Source organism: Alexandromys fortis, unplaced genomic scaffold (genome assembly GCF_014885135.2).
Source record: "Alexandromys fortis isolate MF-2015 unplaced genomic scaffold, M_Fortis_MF-2015_v1.1 scaffold_176, whole genome shotgun sequence".
In the NCBI taxonomy this organism is placed as follows: Eukaryota; Metazoa; Chordata; class Mammalia; order Rodentia; family Cricetidae; genus Alexandromys; species Alexandromys fortis.
The window spans coordinates 314,764-340,334 of NW_026068070.1; the positions used below are offsets into that span (position 1 = coordinate 314,764).

General features: G+C 47.2%; 2 protein-coding genes across 6 annotated transcripts in view; both read left to right on the forward strand.

Moving 5' to 3' along the window:
* The first annotated feature begins 444 nt into the window (after window positions 1–444).
* Sort1 (sortilin 1) overlaps window positions 445–25,571 on the forward strand; it is an 84,614-nt gene continuing 59,487 nt past the window's right edge. For 4 of the 5 annotated variants that reach the window (XM_050120934.1, XM_050120937.1, XM_050120936.1 and 1 more), the window contains exon 1: window positions 446–783. In XM_050120934.1, the coding sequence (XP_049976891.1) occupies window positions 484–783 (300 nt within the window). In that variant the 5' untranslated portion in view covers window positions 446–483. Of the gene's footprint in view, window positions 784–25,571 lie in introns of all 5 variants that reach the window. The other variant, XM_050120935.1, reaches the window with a different exon arrangement.
* Window positions 10,621–12,696, forward strand: LOC126487909 (peptidyl-prolyl cis-trans isomerase A-like). Its single transcript, XM_050120963.1, has 2 exons — window positions 10,621–11,195; window positions 12,577–12,696. The coding sequence occupies exons 1-2, from the start codon at window positions 10,656–10,658 to the stop codon at window positions 12,694–12,696; spliced, it is 660 nt and encodes a 219-aa protein (XP_049976920.1). The 5' UTR covers window positions 10,621–10,655.

Here is a 25,571-nt window from a genome sequence, read left to right on the forward strand (position 1 = left end):
GGAATTCCCTGACTTTTCCAGACGCAGTTTCCCTCGACGGGATTTTGAGGAGCATTTCAGGGGTCGGGGGCGGGGAGAGAAGGCAAAGTGACTCAATCCTAACCCGAGGGTCTCGGGAGGCGCTGCGAACTCGGGGGCCGAGCCGGGGGGTGGGGGGGCGGGGAGCCCCCAGGCCAACTCCGGGCCCCCAGCCCGCAGACGCCGAGCGACGGTGGGGAATGACCTCAGCCGTGCCTGCCACGTTCCAGCCAATCAGTCCCGCATCTTGGCATCCGAATCCAGGACCCCCGAAGCCGGAGGCGACGCGAGCCAATGAGGAGTGGGCCGGGGAAGAAGGACAGGCGGCCAGCCTATGGGGGCGGAGAGGCCCGGCTGCGCGTATCCAAGCAGCGCCGGGCCGGGCTCGGGGGTGTGGCGCAGCGCCGGCGGGGGTGGGCGGGCGCGCCGGGTGGCAGGTGTCAGCGGCGTCTGCAGTCGGCGGCGATGGAGCGGCCCCGGGGAGCTGCGGACGGCCTCTCGCGCTGGCCCCTCGGCCTCCTCCTGCTCCTGCAGCTGCTGCCGCCGGCCGCCGTCGGCCAGGACCGGCTGGACGCACCGCCGCCGCCCGCGCCGCCTCCGCTGCGCTGGGCCGGGCCGGTCGGGGTGAGCTGGGGGCTGCGCGCCGCCGCGCCCGGGGGCCCCGTCCCCCGCGCTGGCCGTTGGCGCCGCGGCGCGCCCGCCGAGGACCAGGGCTGCGGCCATCTCCCGGACTTCGTCGCCAAGCTGACCAACAACACGCACCAGGTGAGCGCGCGGGGCCCGGGAGACCCCCACAGTGGGGCCGCCCCTCCCGGTCTGCGGCCCCCGGCGGCCTCCCCCACTCCCCACTGCACGCTAAGAGGCTGGCGCGAGACCCCGGCTGCGGAGAGCGACGGGGCGCGGGGGCGGCGCGGGTCGGGGTGGTTGCGGCCCGCCGGGCTGTGTGTCGTCACAGCCGAGGCAATCCGAGACTTTCACTCGTTGCATTCTTTGCTTCTGCTTCTTAAGTTGTCAGAATCTCCTGGTCAACCCCGTTTGCCCCCAGACCCCACCCCGAATCTAGAACATCGGGTTCACCAACGCTGTTACCTACCAGGAAGCTGGAGGCATAATTACCCCTTGAGTGATTGCAGGAGAAGTTGGGCTACCCAGAAGCAGAGGTGTGCCCCTCTTCTGGGTCGGTACTTTCGGGGGTGGCGAGGTTGGCGTCCAGAAATCCCATAGCAGTTGTTAGGTCACGGCTTGTGTTTCCATAGTTAAAGGAACGCGCATGTAAATGACGATGACATTGAAACCCAGCCATAAAATGACATCTCTGCTACTCCTCAAAAAACGGTTCAAGATGTTTTCTCAGGATGCAAGCGCAGAACCCTCTGACCTGACCCAAAATGACCTTGAGAGGCTTCCCGAACCAAAAACCAAAATCCTGTGTGCAGAGCCCAAAGAACACAACAGGGCCTCTGGGACCTAGATTAGAAGCAGTTGCAGGACGGACCAGAATTATCCGGAAGATCCATCTGATGACCTCACAGAGTTGCCAACTGTCCCAAACAAGAGTCGGGGTTATAACCTGTCACCTCACTCTTTTCCACGCACCCCGGACTCTTTGAACTTCTTTATTCCAAACCCATTGTGAAACTAGGCTCCGGTGTGCCATATTTTCTTGTAAGTGGACCCACGATGAGACAGACTCTGCAGAAGTACTGCTATTGGCTTCTGTGTGTGACCTGCGGACCTCTGATCTTCCTAACTCCTTCAAAGCTGACCTCTAACCTAGTGTTGAACCCTGATCAGGCCCGCTCTTTCATTTCCTGGATCTTAATAACTATAAAACATACAGCAGAGATTGTGTCTTAAGCCTGCTTTTGGTCAAGATGTTCCAAGAAGTTGTGTTGCTTCTGTTTTTCGGGTACAAGTATCCGAACCTTGACACATTGCTGCATTGAGAAACTGTTAGGAAAGTCTTGGTTTCAGCACAGCCAGGGCGTTTGCCTCCTCTATTTTTCTAAAATTAACAATTGTTGCAACCCACACATGGGAAAGGCATTTTCAGTTCAATGTGTTTTCTCTGTTATCTCTTTCTTTTTTTTTTTTTCTTCCAAAGAGAAACTGTACACCGAGGTAAGAGTGGGTGGCTGGTGTTGGTACCTGGTCTGTCTTTGTTTACATTCCATCAGGATCTCTGGAACTTCAGTGTCCCCTTGGACTTTCTTTTGAGATCCATACTTGTTAGGGTGACTTGATTCTCCGGTCGGGGAAAACTGTGCTGATCCGCCCAAGCAGCAAGCTGTCTGAGGGTAGTTAAGGGGTTCTGCCTGGGCGCAGATAGAGTGGAGTAAATACTGGCAAATCTTCCTAGTTAATGGAAAATAAAATTGTGTAGACTTCCCTTTCTAGGTGGGGTGTTGGGAAATGATTTACAACACTGATATTTCATGCAAATTATGCCAGGCCCACAACTTCCTTCCACTAGCCGGACCTGGCATTCTTGCCCCACACTCCAGATTCTCCACTCGCTGCACAACCCACGTTCAAGTCCACAACAATCCCTGGTTGACTTTGCCATTAATAATATACCGACCTCAAAGGAAGAGACAGAGAAACCTGGTTCAGAAGCCTCTTCTTTGAAGTTCATAGGCAAAGGCGTTTCTCTCATTTTATCTAGTTACAGCTTGTTAGGTTTTTTCCTTCAGTCTTTTTTTTAAAAATGAGTTCCTTTCCCCTACCCTTCCGTGATTCTTAAGGAGAGTATGCTTTCTGTAATTTGAATACCTGCTTTTTTGTTGTTGGTGGTGGTTTTTGCTTTTAAGTGGCGCCTTTGCTAACCGCCTTCACCTTAGAAATCATTAAGATGGCTTTCAAAAGCTCAGCTTCTGGGAATTATGAAGCATTCCCTGTGTTTCCCAAGTCTCCGTCTTATAATGCAGATGATAACGCTACACTGGACTGAAGAGATCTGGTGTTCGAGGACCCGTTATAACAGGGTGAATTAAAGCATCAGCGTCACAGAACACTTACTATTTCTTGTCAAGACGTTGTATGTTCTCAGACTGCAGGAGTGGGAAGCTGTTCTTTGGAGTCATTTTTTTTTTTTTTTTGATAATGTGAAAGCATCCGGTCTCTCCCCGCCCCCCCCCCCAAACAAACAAACAACACAGAAGTTCTTAGTTCTCCTTTCCTACAGCTCCGTGTTCTTTTCAGTCCTGTCCTGAGTGTCTGGGAATGCATTCCAAAGGCCCAGAAATGGGAGGGGGAGGGGCTGCCCAGTTACAGAGGTAATTCGGACGTGACGATGCCCAACTGCTAACGGCTTCAGCTTAAAAGAGCTTGTACCATTGCATGGGCTGGGGGTGTTGCTGGGGGTTAAATCCCAAGCCTTGCTCATACTAGGCAACTGCTTGCGCTACCACTAAACTGTATTCCCAGCCCCCAGCATTTAATCTTAAGAAATTTACAGAGGAAAGTGTATGCCTTTGCAGTGTGGCTTCTCAGCCTCCGCGGTGACTTGGGCTTCTTAACTCATGAAACCCAATAGGTTGTCCTCTTTCCCCAGCCTCCCTGTTTCTCCCTAGGTTTCCTTTCATCGTCTCTTTGATCTTGGTTTTAAGCTGGCTTCAAGTGCGTTGTATTTATTTTGACGGCATGTGTTGTTCACATAGGGGTCCTAATGGTTTGGTGCTCTATGGGATGTGAGCAAGCAGAGAAATACTTTTTTTTCTAGTTTATGGTATTATCAATAAGTACAATAGACTCGGAAGAAAGTGGAAATAAATAGTGGCTGTTACTGAAACAGCAAAAAGAATGGCAAGAAAACAAAGGTGGAAGATCACCACTTACATCTTACAAAAATTGCACTTCCTGATCTTGTTCTGAGGGTTTGGCATGCCATGGGAAGGCCCTGCAGCCCAGGGGGCGGGCTCTGGACCAGCCTGGCCTGCATCCTAGCTGTGTTATTATGTTATCTTCCCTAAGTTCCTTAAGCCTCCACGTCTCATTCCTAATCGTTAAAATGGAGCTAAGCTTGCATACTTAGGAGAAACAAACATGCGTGCATAAAAATACCCTCTGTATTAGCGGATTCTTAGCCCTCAGTTACGAGCCTGCTTTTGTCACCCACAGATGTCCTTAGCCTCGGTCGTCTTCCTTTGCTCTTAGCCCCACGCTGTTGTCAGTATGAAGCGACTCTTGCCTTTATATGCTTGGAATGTTCACAGCACATATAACCTTTGTACATGGGAGAAACTGAGCAGGCCCAGAGGATTTTATTAATGTTGGTTGCTAAGTTGGGTTGCTTCAAAACATTCCCCCATAAGCACCCCTTTGAGGGTAGGCATGAAAGTCTGTCGTAAAGAAACAGTAGAAATGCCTTGGCCCGAGTCGCAGCAGAGGCTGACATAATTTCCTTGCTTCTCATTCCTGTGTACAGACCATTCGATAATTTCCTTAAAAGTTCTTAAACTTGTGATTAATAGGGCCGGGAGCCGCCGTTCGCCCCTCCCTCTGCTCCTGCCGCTAGAGCTACTTCTTTACACAGAACTTCCCAACTTCTACCCGGACATCAAAGCCTTGGGCTCCTTAAGCAAACAGGCCCTGTGGAGAGGCTGTTGTGCGGCCTCAGCCCTGAGAAGAATGCGCGTGCTTGTTTGCCACACTGGCAGGGCTGAGTCCAGGCTGACGGAACTCGGTGTGTCTGTTGGCGCCTTCAGAGAGCTGCTGCCCTCAGCCTGTTGGGGATCACCAGACCTTTGTAACACCCGAAAATCTGAAGATTGTTGTTGCCTTTCACTGTCCCAGAACTTCCTGGCTGCCTCCTTTATCCCAGAAATAGCCCTGTTTCCATGCTGGCCCTACCCCGCCCCACCCCCACCCTCCAATTCTCCACTAGATACACTCTAGTTTATCTCACTTCTTTTTAAATTTATATTTTGGTTTTTCGAGACAGGGTTTCTCAGTAGCTATGGAGCCAGTCCTGGAACTCACTCTGTGTAGACCAGGCTGGCCTCGAACTCACAGGTATCTGCCTGTCTCTGCCTCCCAACTGTTGGGGTTAAAGGCGTGTGCCAGCACCCGCCCGGCTTGTCTCACTTCTTCCAAGGCCCTTTCCACTCAGTTTTGGGTCAAGGCATGGGAATTCAGGAGGCTGCCCCTCTTGGTTCTGGTTGAGCAGAGTAAGCCATGGCCTCAGGTAGAGCCCTCTCCCATACAGACTGAACTGAGGGTGATGTTAGCAAGATGCTCATCGTCCGTCCCCAGAGGCGCCATCCGCAGCAGCTGTGATGAGTTCTCTTCCACTCAGGCTGATCTGAAGGGCTGAGCTTTGGTTGACATGAAGGTGAAAGGCTAGCCAGGTGTGACAAATGGCTCAAAAGGCATATGGTATAATAGGGAAGTTCACTGCTGACTCCAATATTTGCCTCTGTGAACTGCAACTTTCAATTAGAAGTTCGAGGCAGGTGGCTGGAAGCAGCTCCTGTCTGAGCAGTTCCTAAAGGCTCTTTTCTTTCTGTAGGAATGTTAACCGCAGACCCTGCTCTGCTATTCCGCTCTGCTTTTTCATGGCAGGCTCACGGAGGCTGCTCCCAGGTCCTTCTGAGCTCCGTCATTGGTCTCCCAGAGGGTGACTGCCATGTCTCTGTGCCTCAGTTTCAGCACAGGTGACCTCTCACCCTGTGTGGTTACCATATGGCACACGATGCTTAGCACTGCTTGTGGTCGTCAGCTGGAGAACTTTTCGCCTCCGCCTCCTCGAATCCTGTCCAATCTCCCACAGCCTAGGTCTCTGCTATCCAGGAAATAATGGCTTTGAGGCAGGAGAAACAAGGCTCAGCTGTTTTATATGATGAGGAACTAATGTGGAGGCAGAAAACCCATCCAGTTTACCATGTAGCCCCCTCTAGAAAGAGCTATATTGTGTTGGCTCCAGGAGTCTTATGAAATAGCTCTGCATCTGTCAGTGTCTACAGCTTTCCGGTCCTCTGCCCTGGTAAGCAGAAAGTCTCTTGTGTCTTCTGCCCCCTCCGCTTAGAAATTTGGTAGGAACTTGTTCACGCCACTTCGCGGCCTCAGGGTCTGTGTGTGTGTGGGTTTCAGGGGTAATGGTGCTTGAAGAACAAAGCAGTCTGTGTGTGTCTGGTCTAGGTGTTTCGTTGTTGTTTAATGGTGGCTCCACTCAGAAATGGGTTAGGCTGGGCGGCCGTGGCGCACACCTTTAATCCCAGCACTCAGGAGGCAGAGGCAGGCGGATCTCTGTGAGTTTAAGGCCAGCCAGGTTTACAAAAGCTAGTTCCAGGACAGGCTCCAAAGCTAGTTACAGAGAAACCCTGTCTGGGGGGGGGGGGGGGGGGGGGGGGGAGGCAAAGAAAGAAAGAAATGGGTTAGTAAATGTAGTTTGGAGCTAGTTTGGTTGAAAGCATTCAATAGGTGTTATATCAACGTAAAGTGAAAGCTGGGCTAATACTTCTCTATCCTTAATCCAGTCTTGAGAAACCACTATAAAAACAGAACCTGTGGTATCCTGCTGAGAAAGCCCTCTGTGATATAATCTTGTGTTTTGTGTTTCAGTCTCTGTCCCCCAATTCCTCATCTATGATGTTGCAAGTTTTAGACTATCATAGAAACATTTTTTAAAAAAATTCTGTGATCCACATAGAAGAGGTCAGAGGCTCTGATCACAGGTTTTACTTGATTCCCAATCTGGAGGCAAATGTTGGCTGTTGAGCTTGCTGTGAGCTTGCAGAGAGCGTGGGGTTCACGTCTGGAGCTGGTGCTCAGCCACTTGCTTCAGTAAGATGTGAGCATTCCCAAAAGAGAGGAGGGTGCCTTCCAGGCAATGATGAAGGACCTTTGCCTCTTTTCTTAGGGAGAGTAATACTTCATTGTCCCCTGATGCCTGGGAATTTTAACGCTAATAAAAGCTACTAGTTGCGATAGTCCAAACATAGCTGGTCCAATAACTATGTAGCTGGAAACATGGGGTTTGTTGTGGTCTGTTTTTCTTTCTCCTAAACTTGAGCTTTTTTGCCCATTTGTCCTCTTTCTAGCAACCCAAGTATTTGCAAATATGCGGTAGACTCACTTTAAGTCTACGCACGTGGGGAAACTCAGTTGTGATGAGCTGGCTTGATTTGTTGTCCTCTGAAGAAAATGTGCTTTGGTTCCTTGTGCGTGGGGCGGGGGTCTGGCGATTAGTCATCCTGTGTTGGCTTTAGTTAAGGGTTTGCTGTGTGTTAAGCTCTGATGTTACACACTCCTGTGTTAAGGTTTTACTCTGTCTTAAGCTCTGATGTTACAACTCCTGTGTTAAGGTTTTGCTGTGTGTTAAGCTCTGATGTTACACACTCCTGTGTTAAGGTTTTGCTGTGTGTTAAGCTCTGATGTTACACACTCCTGTGTTAAGGTTTTACTCTATCTTAAGCTCTGATGTTACAACTCCTGTGTTAAGGTTTTGCTGTGTGTTAAGCTCTGATGCTACTCCTGCCAGTTTTAAGCTTGGTTCAACTCCCTTAAGGACCAAGAGACTGAACCAGGAAAGGCAGTTTCAGTTTAATTATTCTCACATGAAGTAGCTCTAAACATATGTTTATATGGCGCTTGCTCCTTGCAGGAGGGACCCAAAACATCAATTAGTTCTATACAAAATACCCAAGGTGTATCTTAATCTGCAGACTTGAGTTATGGCTCTCTTCATTCATAACTCCTCATTCATGACTCCATGATCATGGAGAATTATTTTACTTCTCTTGACCATCATAGTTGTTTTATTTGTTTTGGTTTTGTTTTTTTAAACTAGAGAGACACACTCTTTGATTGTTCAGAGGGTCAAATCGCAAGTTTTATCGAAGTATCATATTAAATGTAATGTACTAGGAGGTGCTCAGTGCATGAGCCTCTTATTATGCTAATTAGAGCCCAGGGGTGTGTCTTAACAAAGCTAACCTATTGATGCCTTTGTACGGATTTTGGTGTTCAGAAGTGCTCCCCAGGAGTATGCAGGAAGGCAGAGATGTGCAGGAAGGCAGAGATCTACAGAGCAGTGCTCTGGGAAGGCGGGGTGGAAAGATCTGTGCAGGCCCTGAGACAGGAAGATAGGAGGCTGGCTCTGGAGCGATGATGCTAAGACTAACTAATGTTTCCACGAAAGCACATTGAGAAGTAAAACTGACAGCTGTTCAGGGAAGAGGAGGCAGTGTGTGCAGAGCGTTTGGGAAGATCATCCGTGAAAGTGTTTTACTAGAAAGTGCTAGATCTGAGACCAGAGCTAGAGAAGCTAGAGGTGGCCCTGGAGAACCAGAAAGAACATCCCTTTCAGAGACAGCTCATTGCTCTGGGCTGAAGGAACATGCCCAGCAAGAGATGAATGGAGGACAGGGTGGCCCTGAGGTTTAGGGGCTCTAAGGAACATGTTTGGACTCTAGATATCATTTTTGAATTTGTGTGTGTGTGTCTGTGTGTGTGCGCGCGCGTGCATGTGCACGCACACATCGGACCGCACACACGATGGCAAGCATGTGAAGATCAGAGTCCTTCTTTCCTGCATCTTGTAGGAAGGCTCAAGCTCAGGTAATTGCCCGAGGACAACCACCTCTCTCTACCTGCTGAGCCATCTCACCAGCCCAAGGCTGGAGATCCTTAAATCACTCTGTGGAGCCACAGCGTGAGAAACCTAGATGCCCATGACCACATCTCTTTTGTTTGAATATTTATGAGCTCTGGGACAGGGTTGAATGCCGGCTGCTCCTGTGTTTCGCAGCTGGACTGGATTGTTAGGTATGTTAATTTGCCACCACCCTTGCATTTACTGTTGAAGCTGGCTGGCCTGTTGAGTCAGAGATTGTTAGGGCCTTGGCTGGTCACACACTTTCCTTCTATCATGGAGGCTAGACGATCGCTCATTGGCTGAGAGCTGGGAGTGAACCCAGATGTCCCAACGTGACGCTGCATTTGGAAGTCCACAAACAGGTTTTAAATCAGTGCATCTACCACAGAGGTAAAGCAAGGCAGTAGACTCCATGTCTATGTCGTGTAGCTGTGAGCCCCTCTCTGCTCCTTGAGGTCACAGTGCCCTCAGAGAGAACTCCAGTCCCCTTTGCATAAAACATAGTAATTACCATGGGGCTTGAAGAGAAAGCACAAGTGGATGTATTTTGGAAACCTTTAAGTGCCCTGTAAGTGTGACTAGTATAATTTCTTAGTAAGCTTGTTGATCTGTCGGAGCCTCCACAGGGCCCAGCTATCAGCTAAATGATCCTGATAAATAGTCCCCGACCCAGCTCCCAAGAAACGTGCATAAAAGGAACTGGATGAGGCAGAGATGCGTTCCTCTCTTGGCAGGGTTAGTTGACAGGCTTGGGTGGGGGTGGCACGAGCAGGAGTGAGCCAGGATGGGCAGAAATGTAAGAAGCATATGTTACAGCGTTATTCGTTACCTTTGTGACTGCATCAAGTTTTAACTTGAGTTAATGCTTCAAGGTGGCTGTGGTGCAGAATCCCAGGTATCAGACCTGGGTTTGGACTTCACTCGTTACCATGAACACATCAGTCTTTCTTAACCTCGTTTTTTTTTTTTTTTTCATTGATTAAAAAAGAAAATCTAATACCTACTTCTAAGCAGTTATAATTTGAGATTTAGTGTGAATCCATCTCTTTTTTCCATACTTTAAAAAACTGATTCTCTGTGAATCACGCCATGCACCCCGATCCCACTCATTTCCCCCTCATCCTTGAACACTGCCCCCACAAGGAAAAAAATCTTGCTGTGGAAGCTGCAGTGTGTCATGGCGTTTTGCACAAATGGCTTTACTTGAGAATGATCATTACAACGGATTGGTCTGGCTTGAGGCCTCTGGCTTCTGCTACACCATCAATACTGGACCCTCACTGAGACTCTTCTCGGATGTCCTGCTGTGTCACAGAGATCCTGCAGCTTGGTTCTGCAGGACTGCCCCCTTCCCCAGCTCCAGCAGCTCATAGGTGGGGTAGATGTTGGGGTGAGCCAGCTCAAAGCCCTGGATCTGGACCTCATAACTGAGTGGGTTGGTCAGCCCCCCAACTCTTCTGTGCCCATGCCACTGGATCCAGCTCTCCTGCATGGCGCAGGCTAAAGGCAGGGCTAGCTCTCCCCCATGCCGCTGGGACCAGCTCCCCTCTTACTGTCTTGTAGTTGTCTCTACAAACTTCTGATGCATTACCACTTAGATGCTTAAATATTTATTTGCACATTTTACTCATACATAATATTCTTGGGGAATTTAGGGTACTCACAGGAGCCAAGTCTGTATTAAGAAATTTGTGTATTGGATTCTCAGTATCTCTAGATTCCATATCTATGAATTCAAAGTATTTTTTTTTTCAAATTATATCTATAAACTGGGAAATAGTTCATCCCATAGAACACTTTCCAGGCAAGCACAGGGACCTGAGTTTGATCTCCAGAACCCACATGAAAAGCCAGGTGTGATGTACTGGACAGACAAAGACATGATTCCTGAGGCTTCCTGGCCAGCCCATCTGCTTGGATGAGCAAGCTTCCAGTTCAGTGAAAAACCTTGTCTCGGAAAATAAGGTGGAGAGTGATTGTGTAAGAGAGTGGATATTGGCTTTGCAGACGCCGCTGTTCCCTCTCGCCGCTTGCTGCATCCATGGTCAACCCCACCGTGTTCTTCGACATCGCGGCCGATGGCGAGCCCTTGGGCCGTGTCTCCTTCGAGCTGTTTGCAGACAAAGTTCCAAAGACAGCAGAAAACTTTCGTGCTCTGAGCACTGGAGAGAAAGGATTTGGATATAAGGGTTCTTCCTTTCACAGGATTATTCCAGGATTCATGTGCCAGGGTGGTGACGTCACACGCCATAACGGCACTGGTGGCAGATCCATCTACGGAGAAAAATTTGAGGATGAGAACTTCATCCTGAAGCATACAGGTCCTGGCATCTTGTCCATGGCAAATGCTGGACCAAACACAAACGGTTCCCAGTTTTTTATCTGCACCACCAAGACTAAGTGGCTGGATGGCAAATACGTGGTCTTTGGGAAGGTGAAAGAAGGCATGAACATTGTGGAAGCCATGGAGTGTTTTGGGTCCAGGAATGGCAAGACCAGCAAGAAGATCACCATTTCTGACTGTAGACAGCTCTTAATTCTTTTGACTTGTGGACTTTTTACCCACCAGACCATTCCTTCTGTAGCTCAGGAGAGCACCCCAGCCCCATCTGCTCTCACTGAAGTTCTTTGGGTTCCATATTTTCCTCATTCCCCTCCAAGTCTAGCTGGATTGCAGAGTTAAGTTTATAATTATGAATAAAAACTAAGTAAAAAAAAAAGAGAGATGTGGAGACCTCTGGCCTCCACATGCGTGCGACACACATTTGCACCCACTCACAAACACATATACACCCATGCACCAAACACAAGAATGTACTCTGTCTCTCCCTCCTCTCTCCTCTCTCTCTCTCTCACACACACACACTCAAATTCTCTCTCCCTTTCTTTCTCTCTCTCACGCACACACACATTGCATGTAAGGGAACATGTATGGACTTATTCTCTAGACAAAATCACAATTGGTGTTAATCATTACAGGTGGAGATGATTTACAGTATATTAGATGGGAAGAAATAGAAAATTATATGTTAACACTCAGTCATTTACTGTAAAGAACTTGAGCTTGGTAGATTTTATTATCCAAAGGAGACAGGGCCAATGCGCCTGGAGCCAGCCCTTCTGGAATACATGTGGGTGACCATGGTGCTTGGACTTGGTAAAGGAAAGAACCCGTTCCTTCCTCCCTCCCTCTCTCCCTCCTCACTCACTCCTTCCTTCTTCCCTTCCTTCCTTCTTTCCCTTGAGACAGGGTTTCTCTGTGTGTAGCCTTGGCTTGCCTGGAGCTCACTTATAGACTAAACTGGCCTCAAACTCACAAGAGATGCACCTGCCTCTGCCTCCCCAGTGGTGAGATTTAAAGTCTTGTGCCAGCTCATTCAGGAATATCCCTTCAAACTGACTTTCTGTGTTAAAAATATTTTTATTTATTTTTTGGCATACATGTGTATAATGTATCCTGATTGTGTCCACTCCCAACACCCCACTCAAACTGACTCTCTTGAAGCTATGGATGATGGAGGGGAATAGTGATCAAACACAAACAAGATACACACTTGTTTGGTTAAGATAGTTTCAGGTGTATGGTGAGTTTGAAGTAACTTACCATTCTGTATAAAGACTGCTTGTAGTTTAGTAATAACTTCTCTTCCCTTGAGTTTCAGTTGATTAGTGACTGTAGGAACCTTACAGGTTTTAGCATTTCGTCAGCCGGGCAGCCACGGCAGCTTTTCACCCTACTGGTGCCAGCAAGGAGTAGAGTAACACCAACTAGGTAGCAAGGAGTAGAGTAACACCAACTAGGTGGCAAGGAGTAGAGTAACACCAACTAGGTGGCAGGTGCTTCTCAGGCCTGTGCTCCGCCGTGTTAGAACAGAAGGCTGAAGAAATTTGTTTATTATATGCATGTTTCTTTAACTTACATCACAGCTTCTGGGCTTACGTTAATCCTCCATTCCAGTTAGAGCGACCTTAAGCTCTGCTGCTCACCGCCTTTGTTCTTGGCTCTCGTCTTGTCTGAATGGCCTCCCAGTCCTGCCTGCTTCCGCCTGCGGCCTCCTGCAGCAGCCACTTGTACCGCGTAGCACAGTACTTAAAGCTTTCTGTCTCGTGTTCAGTTTGGTTTCTAAAGGCATTTTCCTCCTGATTGTAACCCTTTGAAGGCTGTATCATGGGTTCATTTTGCCTCACAGAGTGTTGTAGCAAAAGCAGCATTTAGGTGTGTTGTCTGGAGTTGGACAGATAGGACTTTGAGACCATGTCCTGTCACTTACCAGCTGTGTGACATTGGGCAGATTATTTAGCGTCTCTGAGCAACTTTCTTCCTTTATAAAGTAGAAGTGATGCTTTATAATAATATACAATATAATATGCATTAAAAATATGTAAATAAAAAGACTTGGAGAGATGGCTCAAGCCTTAAGAACACTGGCTGCTCTTCCAGAGGTCCTGAGTTCAATTCCCCATGGTGACTCACAACCATCTGAAATGGGATCTGATGTCCTCTTGTGGCATGCAGGCATACATGCAGACAGAACACTCATACATTTAAAAAAACATAAATAATATATAATACTATTGTAATAAATGCCCTGTCAAGGGTCAGGGGATGTGGCTCAGCTGGTAGAGTGCTCACTTGACGTGAATGAGTGAGGCCCCGAGCTTGACCATCCCAGCACTCCAGAGGTGGAGGCCTGAGGACCAGAAGCTCAAGGGCACCACAGGATACATAGGGAATCAAGGCCAACGTGGGATACTGAGACCCTATTTAAAAAAAAAAAATTTAAATGCTTTATTTATTTATTTATTGCGTCACCAGTGTTTTACAGAGCACACGTGTTAGGCACTGTACTGGATCCCACATCCTGGGAGCTGACACAAAAAATCAGATAGCCCTCTGTCTTTATATTTATATATCTGTGCTTTATGAATCAATGAAAAAATGGGCAACAATGTATAATTATAAATATGGAAGCAAAGAAGCAGCCACTCTTGTGGCTGGCAGAGGCCCTTTATCTGGGACTCTTAAAGACTTGTTGAGCTGTTGTTTAAACTGATACGGAAGGTGAATGGGATTCTGCCAGGAGGAACACCGCAGGCAGGGAACAGCGTGTTAATCAGGCCTGGGGTAAGGAAGAGCTTGGTGTACCCAAGATCTGGAAGAAAGCCAGGGTGGCATGGCAGAGGGAGAGGGACTAAGTCCCCACACCCGTGTGTGAGCAGCCAGCTTTATGGTCCTGCCAACAGGGCCCAGCTAGCACATGGCTCTCTTTCATCAGCCTTGGTTGTAAAAAAACGAAATGGTAAACACTGTGAGATGTCCCTCACTTACTGGGGAGGATTAGAAATGAATTGCTTCAAGAGATTGGATTTTAAAAAAGCCTGCTCCTTGAAGTGCCAAAGATTTTGTTCTTTTTAATGATTTTTTTTTCCTTAAAATTTCTTGGCCTTTTTAGTCGGTATATCTCATGGCCTTGGAGCATTAAGAAGCTGGATCAGGCTACCCCAGAATTCATGTCACCTTAATGTGGTGTGTTGTTTAATGCCTACAGGGCTATCCAAAGATGTAGGGCTGTTTTCTTCACTGGCCTGTATTCTCAGGCTTAGCACTGCAGTCTGCTTGCTTAAGATTTTGTTTGCCTGTTTGTTCTGCAAAAGCCCTCTTCTCCTTGCCCCTTCCTGCCCCTTCCTGCCGCTGTCCCTGGCCGTCTCGAGGTGCACCGCTCCCCAGATTTAATTTGTTTCCCCCATAGGCGAAGAGGGCAGATTTAGGTGAACAGAATTAGAATGATAGCGTGCAGTTTTCCCACGCAGGGCTAAAGCAGAACTTCTTAATGCATAGCTTCATGGCGCATGCATTGTGCTGCACCGGAGGTCTGCACCGCTTCCATCCCAGAGTGTCCTGCTCCTCCGAGTATCCAGATAATGCAGGTAGCTCTTGTAACATGGGTATTGGGATGAGGGGGCCACTTTGTTGATTTCAAAACAAAAGATCCCCATCTCCTTAGCCGTAGGAGGGAAACCGCAAGGCTAACGCGTTGCTGAGTCACAGAACAGCAGTGCTCTGCAAGCAGAGATGTCGCCACTGCCACTGCGGCTCCCTCCCCCCACCGCGCTGTCAGGCAGCATTGCCCAAGTTCACAGGGCTTCTGGCAGAGCTGAAAATAAACCCGGGCCACCTGATTATTAGCCCAGTGTTCTCCCTATCATCCTGCCTCTCCGAGAACTCTGAATAATTGAATAGATTTTGAAAACTTGCATTTTTTTAATGTCTAGGTTGGTTTTTTTTTTTTTTTCATTTCTAAGAATAGCTTCCATGAGAACTGGAACATTTGTGATCTTATTTTTGGCCCGTGTTTTCCGATTCTAGCAATGCCTTGTTTGACAGAACTAAATTCTGTAAAAATTGTCTTCCTGCCCACAAAAGTGTTGGTTGCAGACCTTTCCTGCATGTCATGCATCCGGTCCCTGCGTCCTCGTGTTGGCATTTGGGAGCTTGACTCTGGATTCCCAGGCTCACCCATGAAAGCTATGCCACTGGATGGAGGAGGAGGATTCATTTTCACCCTCAAGGAAATGGATTCCCAGGAGGGATGATCTGTGCCTCCTTCCTCCCCAGTTGGTCCCTGGGCTAGGCAGGATGCGTGTTCTTAGAGCTGCGTTCCATGCAGACGGGCATCGTCTGCAGATTGTCTGACATGTTTAGCCCTAGTGCTTACATTTCTGCAGCAGAGAAGTCTGTTTACAGAATCCGAGTACACAGACCCAGAACCTGTATTATCCCTGCTTCTCCCCCAGGGCTCAGAATAGGTTCGAGCACATGCTGGCTGCAGCCCAATGCTACATACAGCCCAATTGTCGGCCCTTTGCATTCACAGATTCAACTAATTTTGAATTTAAAAATTTCAGAAAATGTTTTTGCCTATATTGAACATATACAGATGTTTTTGTTGTCAGGATGTCTTCAGTAACCTGGTGCGACGATTTATTGTATTTAGCATTTACATCATATAGGTAATCTAGAGTGGATTTAAGGAGCAGGGGATATGTGGGATTGTGTCTAAACATTATGACATTGGATTTAAGGAACTTGAGCATCGTAGACGTGGTATCCACAGGGGTCCATCCCCCACAGATACTGATGGGGCACTGTTTGTTGAAAGAAGGCGAGTCTCCTCTTTACTTGCCAAGAGAGGCTGCTCCTGACCATAAGATGGCAGAGCCATCTGCAAGTACCTCAGCCTGCAGCCCACTCTGGTAAGCTGGTCTCAGGCTCACTGGGGCAAGTGTTAAATCTTTCAGCATTTGACTTTTAAATCAGGTGTAACTAGATAGGCACAGATTTCTCATGATTGAGTTTTGCCAAGCAAAATGACTATGGACCAGCATCAAGTTCTCCCAGCTTATAGTAGCAGTGACTTAATTAGGCTTCCAGTTTAATTAGATGTGAAGATGAGGTCATTTCTGTGAAGTATTGTGTTTTGTAGGTCTGTCTTCACCTGTGACAGAACCACGGATTATCCACATGACCGCAGAAGAGGACATTGTGTTTCCTATGGTCTGATGTGTGTGGGCCTCCTGAGCTAAGTCAGCAGGAAGTGGGTGGGTGAGGCTGGCATCATCAGCTCTGAGATGGGCATCGTCAGAGACTGGAGCAACATACTGTCCCTAATTTCTAGCATGGTTAGAAAGGTTTCCTGAAAACCTGTTCCACAGTCAGATGATAACTACCGATGCCCACCAGTGAGTTCCTGCTGCCCAGAGCTCCCCTGGTTCCCAGAGTTCCAACGGAGTGAACAGAAAGCTCAGAGAGTGAGCAGGCAGGTAGATCAGTGTGTCCGTGAGTGACAGGGTCAGGAAGTGAATTCAGCAATCTGCCTTTCATGGAGCTGCTTGTGTTCTTCAGACTCTGTGTGACAGGGGTTCTGTGAGCCTGTCCTTAAGTCTTCTGATGCATCCGTCTGTTAGCCAGGGAGGGGCCATGCTGGACAAATGGCTCATTTCCCTAAAGAGCATTTGCTGCTCTTCAGAGCGTCCAAGTTGAGTTCGCAGCACTACATTGGGTGGCGCACAAACCACATAGCGCTGAAAGCGATAAACAGGCACGTGTCCCATAAATCCTACTGTTCATATTTTATCTTATTATTTTGTGTATATGGGTGTCTTGCCAGTATGTGTGTCTGTGTACCACATGTGTGCCCGGTGCCTGCAGAGGCCAGAAGAGAGTGTTGGGTCCCCTGGAGCTGGGGTTACAGACATTTCAGGGCTGCCATGTGAGTGTTGGCGATCAAACCCATGCCGTTCGTAGTTTAAATGGAATTCTTCCAGATATTTTTTTTTTCAATAAGAAACGATTGGGAAAAAATTTTTCATGGATAACACAATGTCCACTTCTGCGGTCATGTGGATAACACGTGGTTCTGTCTGACCCAGGCTGACCTTGAATTTGTGATCTTACTGCCTCTACCTTGCAAGTGCTGTAGTTACAGGCCTGCCTCCCTACACCTGATGAGATCCTTGCTTTTTCTGGTTGATTTGAAAACTCTTAATCTAACAATATTTTGCCAAAGCACCAATAATTTTTCCAAGCTTTTTTCAACCTTCTCTTTGGAGTATAAATATATAATTTCAAATATAATTTTCAAAAATAGTCCAAGTAAATCCTTACAGGTTCTGGGTTTTGTATCATTTTTGCCCACAGTCTTCTGAAGAATTATAGACGTATTCACTCTGTTCCAGCATGCTTAAGCCTCTGCTCCATTTAGAACAGGAGAGGGAAGTTAAGAGTCAGCATTTTACGTAGTCCCCAGCTCCTTGCCACTGACCAGAAGTGCTACCCTTGTCATCTGCTAAAAGAAACCGTGTCCACTCCTGCTCTACTACGTCCCAGTGATCTCTCTCATCTGTTCCTAGGCCGGTAGCTGGAACAGGAAATGAATAAATCTTTCTGGAAGCTGCAAGCATTTCATGTTCACTTGCTCCTAAAAGAATCAGCCTGATCTTGGCTGACCTCTTGACTGGTGGGCTCCGGTGTGCTGTACAGTTGAGTACCTGACTCACTACTCTGCACTTCCTCTGGAGTCTAGTTTGGGCTGAGTAATAAACAGCATATTTACAAAGTTTTTAATTTTATTTATTCTGGCCTTTTTCTGGAGCATGCACTTGGTTGACCGAACAGCTCATGTTCTCTTCGTGCTGAATTATTTACCTCTTCAGGGTTCTAGGTTAGACTGATAACCTGTTGTCTACCAGAGAGAGAGTTACTGCAGCTTGTCCTACATTTTAGGGACTGTGTACAACTAATAGGTAAATTAAAAAAAAAAAATTAAAACCAGGATCTTGTTACCTACCTGGAGCTGGCCTTCAACTAATTTCTCCTGCCTGGACCTGCAGAGTGCTGTCATAGGTTTATGCCCACCACAGTGGCCATGACATCTTTTTTACAATATAGCTTAAGACAGACACTCATTCATTTTTCTGTTTGCTGGTTTCCATACTCCTAAATGTTATTATAAAGTTTGGGATTTTACTTCTAGAATATTCACTGGGAATACCATAAGAGCTTTTGAGTTTCCCTGAAAGAATTATTGTGGTGATGGCGCACGCCTCTAATGCCAGCACTCAGGAGGCAGAGACAGGCGTATATGTGTGAGTTCGAGGCCAGCCTGGTCTACAAAGTGAGTTTCTGGACAGACAGGGCTGATACAGAGAAACCCTGTTTCGAAAACAATGACAACAACAATTTAAAAAAAATTCTTTTGTCTTTGAAGTTTTTCTAGCTACAAAGCTTTATTCTCTGCTAATATATATATACCTTTCTTGATTAGAATAAATGAGCCAATGGGTGGATTATATTCAGCTCACTCCACTACTGAACATCATTCCTGGCTGATGAATGACACACGGCCTCCTCTCAGCTCTCACTGGGTCTTTTAAGCAGTAATACTCTTTCTCAAGCATCAGACATTTTTTTTCCTGTGTTTTCATTCTCTTTCTGGTTTAAACTTAATGTGATTTATTCTGACCTTGAAATTATTTTAATGTATGGTTATTAGCATTTACTGTCTGCTTAGCTCTACTTGGTGATATTAATAACATTTGACTTGTGTTTTCTACACCAATTATTTGTCTTGTTGCTTACAAAACACTGGACTGAGCAGCTCAGAGGAGGCGGCGTTGGCCTTCCTCACATTGGAGGGTACATGCCCATCATGATGGGGAGTCGTGGCTAGCAGGCCCTTGGTTACATTGCACCCCAGTCAGGAAGCAGAGAGAGATAAATGCCGGTGTTCCGCTTGTTTCTCCTTGTTCTTTCATCCTAGCCCAAGTACAGGAAATAGAGGCTCCTGTGTGTGGGCAGCTCTTCCCACCTCTAAGAACCTCATCTACAGATGTCTCACAGATAGGACCAGGAGATTTGTTGCCACGCCGATTCTAAATCCTATCAAGTTGACAATCGAGATGAACCCTCCCTGTCACCTTTGGAAGGTTTTCAGAAGACTTGCATCTACGCCTCTGTGTGTTCCGCCAGTGAACCTGCCTTCCAGCATCCATTCCCACCTCTGTCTGTGTACTCAGGTCTTCATTTGTACCACATAGTGATGTCTGCATCAAGAATTCATGAAATAGCGCAGAGGGTGCAGAGCGCTGGCCTAGCAGATACAAGGCCCTCTGTCCAACTGGATTAAAAAAATGCAATTTTAAAAGTGAACAAATATGAAAATAGTCTTAATACGAGAAATGACCATACAAGCTATAAGAGTAATATCTAGAAAGAGATCACCTTGAGTGTTGGTAGCTATGGACTAGAACAGCCAAGTTTTTGTTTTTGTTTTTTTCAGAAAGATTGGACTTAGGTACCTTCAGATCTTTCCCACTGGTTCAGACCCTTCCTTATCACTTCAAAAGGAAAACATTGAAGCTGGGCAAGCTGGTACCTGTCTGTAATCACATTACTCAGGAGGCCATTTATAGGTAGGGAATTTGTAAGTTCAAGACCGGCTTGGACTATAACAAGACCTTGTCCCAAATATATATGTGTGTGTGTGCGCGCGTGTGTGTGTGTGTTTGTGTATGCATATATATGTGTGTGTGTTTGTGTGTGTGTGTGCGCGCACGCATGTGTGTGTGTATATATGCATATATATGTGTGTGTTTGTATATATATTAGATTATAAGATAGCATTTTGACTGAGGCTGCAGGTATGGGCTGTCATGTCTGTCTGGCGCCCCCCTAGCTCTTGGGTTGTCTTGTTCTTTAGGGAAAAAAACGCTACTGTCGCCCTTGTTCCTTTGTATGTAGGCATCTTCTGGACATTTTCAAGATTTTTTTCCCCAGTGGCTTCATACAATTTGAGAATGGTGAGCTGTGATGTGGTTTTCATCATCTTTCCTGTGCTGAGGGTCTGGGCATTTGTCTAATCTCTGGTTTTATAGCTTTAATCAAAATGAAAGAGTTTGGTTGTTTTTTGGGATGGGGTCTTGCTAAGTAACACTGGCGGGCCTGGAGCTCGTAGAGATCGGCCTGCCTCAGCCTCCTGAATTCCGGGATTAAATCGGGAGCTATTTGTTTCTTTCTTCTGTCCCTGTACCCCAAACCTTCTCTCAATGTCAGGTCTGTCTGTGTAACTCCCTGTGTCAGTGCATCTGTCAGATTGCTTGACGCTGCTGCACAGCTCAGTGCCGCTCTCTTCATTTTCTCCACGCTCATTTCTCTGTTTCCACCTCACTTGGATTATACTGGTATTTCCTCAAGTTCTCCAGCTCGTCTGTATTGTCTAGACACCTTTTGATCCTGTTGTCAAGTTGGGAGTGTAGGCCCGAGTCCCTCACATCTATCCCAGCCCCCAGGCCTGGTCTGGACTCCAAATCCCAGCAGGCCAGGTCCTGACCCCTCGCTGGGGGTGGGGTCAGGACCACTCCCCAGGGTATTTAAGTGATCCCCCCTCAAAGAGGAACACGTGGTCTCCCTTTCTTCCTCCCAGGGTGCATTCCTGTGGCTTCCCGGTTCCCCCCCCCCCCCCCGCCTCCCCCCCCCCCCCCCCCCCCCCCCCCCCCCCCGAGAGCGCAGATCTTCCATTAAACCTGGATATTTCTTGATTTGGCTTGATTGGAAATTTTTGTGTCGTCAGGGAGCTTGCGTTAAGAAATATTCCTAACACCTATCCCTGTTTTATTTTTTGTTGTACACTTAGTAATTCTTTTTTCTACAAATCTGGCTTGGGCATTTTCCTTTTCTGTTCTCTCATTTTTCTCTGTTCTTTTGTTAGACATTGTCTCCCTATGTAGTACAGGGTGACCTCAAAGTTGAGACCCTCCTGCCTCCATCTCCCAAGTGCTGGAGACATAGGCCTGTGTACCACAGTCGGCAGATCTGGGTGTTTTAAAATACAGCTTGTGTGCCTTTATTAATTCTTGAGCACCTGGAATACAGTTAACAATTGTTTTGATGCCTTGTATACCAATTCTATTACTTGTATTTCTCGGTATTTTTGTTTTGTTTTGTTTTGTTTTCATCACTACTGGTTCTGTTTTCTTGCTCTTTGTATGTCTGCATTTTTTAATCGAATCTTGGATATTGTGATATTTGTTTTGTTTAGTTTTTCAAGTCAGGGTTTCTCTATATAACTATCCCGGTTGTCCTGGAACTCACTCTGTAGACCAGGCTGGCCTTGAACTCACAGAGATTCACTCCTTCTGCCTTCTGGAATTAAAGGAGCGTGCTAACCACTGCCTGACTGGATATTGTGATTTTTTTTTCCTAAGATTTATTTTTGTAAAATTCTCTTTCTCTCTCTCCTCTCTCTCTCTCTCTCTCTCTCTCTCTCTCTCTCTCTCTCTCTCTCTCTCTCTCTCTCTCTCTCTCTGTGAGAGTGTGAGTGTGAGTATATGCATGTAGGTGGTCACAGAGGCCGGCGGCATCAAATATCCTGTAAGTTGGAGTCATAGGTGGCTGCAGACCATCTGATATTGGGGCTTGGACTCAAACTCAGCTCCTTTTGAAGAACAGTACAAGCTCTTAATCACTGGACCATTTCTCCAACCCAAAATATTATGAATTTTATCATAATAAATGACTTAGGCATTTTTGTATTATATTCTTTTTAATTAAAAATGTTATATTTAATTAAAAATGTTATATGTAATATATTAACATATATTAAGCATATAATGTATGCGGGGAAACCAGAGGACAATTTGTGGGATTCCATCTGTCCTTCCAGCATGTGGGTCCTAGGGACTGAACTTAGGTCCTCACGCTTGGTGCTCAGTGCCTACTGAGATGATACCTTGCTGTCCTGTGAATGTTCTTGAACACAGTAGCTTTCTGGGACACAGTCGTTTTTACATGCTACAGTAAAGTTTTCTAAGTGCTCTATCCTCTTGCCATGTGAAGTCTTTCTCTGTGAGTCTGGGGGACAAGACATGTTGCTGGTTCTGTGTGGGGTCCAGATACTGTCCTCTATGGACCCCATAGTTGACTCCCAGCTCTTGGGCATTTTCCTCACAAAGATGTACACTGGTTGGTCTTTATCAAAGACTTGGCTGGTTGGCTAGCCCCTGTCAGTTTTCTGTTGCCATAACTCAATGCCACAGCCTGGATATTCTTAGTAGATGCGTATTCAGCACACAGTTGCGGATGCTGGAAACCATCAAGGCATCTGGTGTTTGCGTCTTGCTGCAGCATAGCATGCAGAGGGCCTCATCTCATGATGAAACAGAGCAGATACTCTGGCTTACAAGTTCGTCCTATTCTTGGGGAGCTATTAATGTCACCACAGGGACTCTACTAATTCTTATTGCCTCCTAGAAGATGGATGTGGTCAAACCACCATAGCCCTCCCAAGATCTCTTTCTATACATCTCTCCCCTCTCTAGTCTTCTGCCCTATGAACTCTGGCCTTTGGTTTTTCCACAATAACATGGTTTTTATTTTGTTTTTGTTTTTTGTTTTGTTTTTTGAGACAGAGTTTCTCTGTGTATCTCTGGCTGTCCTGGAACTTGCTCTGAAGACCAGGCTGGCCACAGACTTACAGAGATCTGTCTGCCCCTGCCTCCCGAGTGCTGGGACTAAAGGTGTGTGCCACCACTGCCCAGCTAACATGGTTCCTGGATTCCACATACTACCGGGTTTCTTTTCTGCAGTGTGTCTTCAGCATAGGTCCCCTTTCTAACACCTGGAAATCCCAGGGCATAAGCTATGGACTTCATAGGACCCTCTGTTTATCTCCTTCTGTGGACGGTTGTCCTTCACCCACTGTGTGGTAGCTAGTAAACCTGCTTCACATGAACTGTTCTTCTGCATTTTCGAGGGGCGGGGCATGAACGTACCTGCCATCCTCTTGGCCAGCCGCAGAAAACCCCTTTAGGAGCAGAGGTCTGATCTCCATCTTCATGATTATTGGGGGGAAATTAAAATATCTGGCTTTCGTTTTCACTCCCTCCTCCTTTTCAGGGCTTCTCAAGGGCTTTTAAAGAGAATAGATTGTCCAGGCATAGCAGTACACACCTCCCAGGACAAGGAAGGCAGAGTCAGGCAGGTCTCTATAAACTCAAAATCTTGGTTCACAAATTGAGTTTCAGATCAGTCAAAGCTACACGGTGAGACCCTGTCTTTAAAAAAAGAAAAGAGCCGGGCATGGTGAGTCTTTAATCCCAGCACTCAGGAGGCAGAGTCAGGCAGATCTCTGTGAGTTCAAGGTCAGCCAGGTCTACAGAGCGAGTTCCAGGACAGGCAGGGCTACACAGAGAAACTCTATCTTGAAAAACCAAAAAATAAAAGAAAACTAGAGTCCATCTTTGTTGAGCACTTCCCACACACTCCGCTGTCTGCGTCAGCTGTTAAAACGTGGAGGCTCCCTCTCTGCACCAGGTGAGCTTCAGACCCAGGGAGAGGACGACAGGGCTGGACTTGTGGAAAGTGACTAGAAGGGCTCCTGATGCCAGCCCCTGAGCTCCATCCATGCACACACGTCACTCATGTAACGCCCACCCACAGGATATGATTAGATTAGAATCTGTGGCCTTTTGCGGACAGCGGGGAGTTAGTCCCTAACCAGGGCCAGGTTGTCCAGCCTTTCCTTAACACCGTGTTTCTTCCCTGTGAACGAGCAGGACTGAATCCGGACTCTGGGTGCCTGTCCTCCTCTGCTTTCTGTGGCTGTGATAAACACCACAGTCAAAAGAAGCAACATGGGCAGGAGAGAGTTCATTTCACCTTACAGCTTAACAGCCCATGGTGGGGAGAACCATGCAGGAACTCGAGGCAGGAGCAGGCACTGAAACAGACCCCATTCAGAGACCTTTCTAATAACCCGGGGAATGCCTGCTGGGGTAGCATTGCCCACAGCGAGCTAGGCCTCCTCCAGCCATTAGCAATCAAGAAGATGCCCCCACAGACCTGCCCACTGGCCAATCTGATCTAGCAAGTCCTCAGATAAGGGCCTCTCTTCCCAGAGGTTTCTAATTTGTGTTAAGTTGACAAAAACTGACCACCAGAGCCTGCAATCTCTCGGACAATCTCCCGGATCTGCCTTCTTTCCATGGGAACTTTTTTCCCCTGCTTGAGCTCTGGCCCTGCCGTCAGATCTGATTTCGTTTTCTCTTTTAATTTCGGGATGTAATGAGTACGTTAGAGCATGGAATACAACAGATGAGTCACATCTTATGTAGGCAGATGAGTGTTTCGATGAGCTCCTACATTTTCAAAAGCAAATGTTAAATGGTTAATGGGAAGGGGTGGGACAGAAGGTCAAGGGTACCAGAAAGCCACAATTACAGTTAATAAGTCTTGCCCTGTGTTTTCAAGGGAGCGCTTCAACATAAGCTAGGTCAATTACCATTTTAGTTGTTTAGAGGCGGGCGAGGTTGCCAGTGGCATCCAGTTGCTCTTGTTCCTAGACTGAGCAGTAAGAAGATGTGGATAATGTGTGTTCACGCACCGAGTCATGTGTGCAGAATACTGTATAAAAAGGGCAAACGCTGGCCCTTATGGTCTCAAACTAACAAATCTATGGTCTGACGAAGACAACCAAGAGCTCCAGTGCAGTGGCTAGTGAAGTCTCCATTTATTCTGTCAGCTGTTACAACCAGACCCTCCCTTGGGGGTGGGGGTGGGGTACTCACGTTTAGGTGATGATCAGTACAGGTGGTACCCTGGCTAGCCCTGCTCCTCTTCAAGGGACTTGTTGCCGTAATTTTAGACACTGTCTTGTCTCCTGAGAGAGCGTGTGGTCTTGCTCTGTGTGAGACATGTAAGGCGCACTGTCGTTCTGTGAGGTTCTTGTTCCAGGAGTCTCTAGCTGCCCTGCTTTCCCCCAGATGCTCAGCGAGTTGTGTATGAATAGCCCTTCTGTCCCTGGGTGGCTTCTAGCTCGGCCTGAGCACTCGAGAGTTAACCAGCGTTTACTGAGCAAGCCCTGTGCACAGCGCGAGTACTATTTATGGAGCGTGTTCAGCAGGGTCTTTTGACCTCAAAGGCACTTTGCATCCAGAGGGGAAATGGCACAGACGGACTTAGAGCCCAGTCAGGCCCACAGAGAAAATTAGGAGATAAGCGAAGCAGTTTGTGTTCAGGGTTCTTCCTCTCCCTCTTCCTCTGTTGGGATTGGTGTCTTGAATGACCGAGGAGCTGGCATCAGACCGTTTATAGGCATGCTCTATTTTGAGATGGAGGTTGTGGTTTGGGAAGGATATGTTATAATCATTTTCAACAAATGCTTATTGAGTGTGCACAGAGAACACCAAGAAATAGAAAGGTCCCCCTCTGCTGGAAACTGGGCTCACATCTGGGAACACTGGACACATTGAGGGTGCATAGGTGGAATTGGATATGTCTTCCTAAGGAAAAGGCACAGTCATCAACCTTTGCAGAAGTAGGTGCTGAGCTACCACAGAGTGGGTTTAGGGCAGTGGCATATGTCAGGAAGAGGAAGGACCTTGATTTTCATTTTGATATATA

Coding starts and splice junctions, on each gene's coding strand:
- LOC126487909 (XM_050120963.1), top strand. CDS start 10,656: ATGGTCAACCCCACCGTGTTCTTCGACATCGCGGCCGATGGCGAGCCC. Junction 11,196..12,576: donor CCCACCAGACCATTCCTTCT/GTAGCTCAGGAG, acceptor CATTCCAGTTAG/AGCGACCTTAAGCTCTGCTG.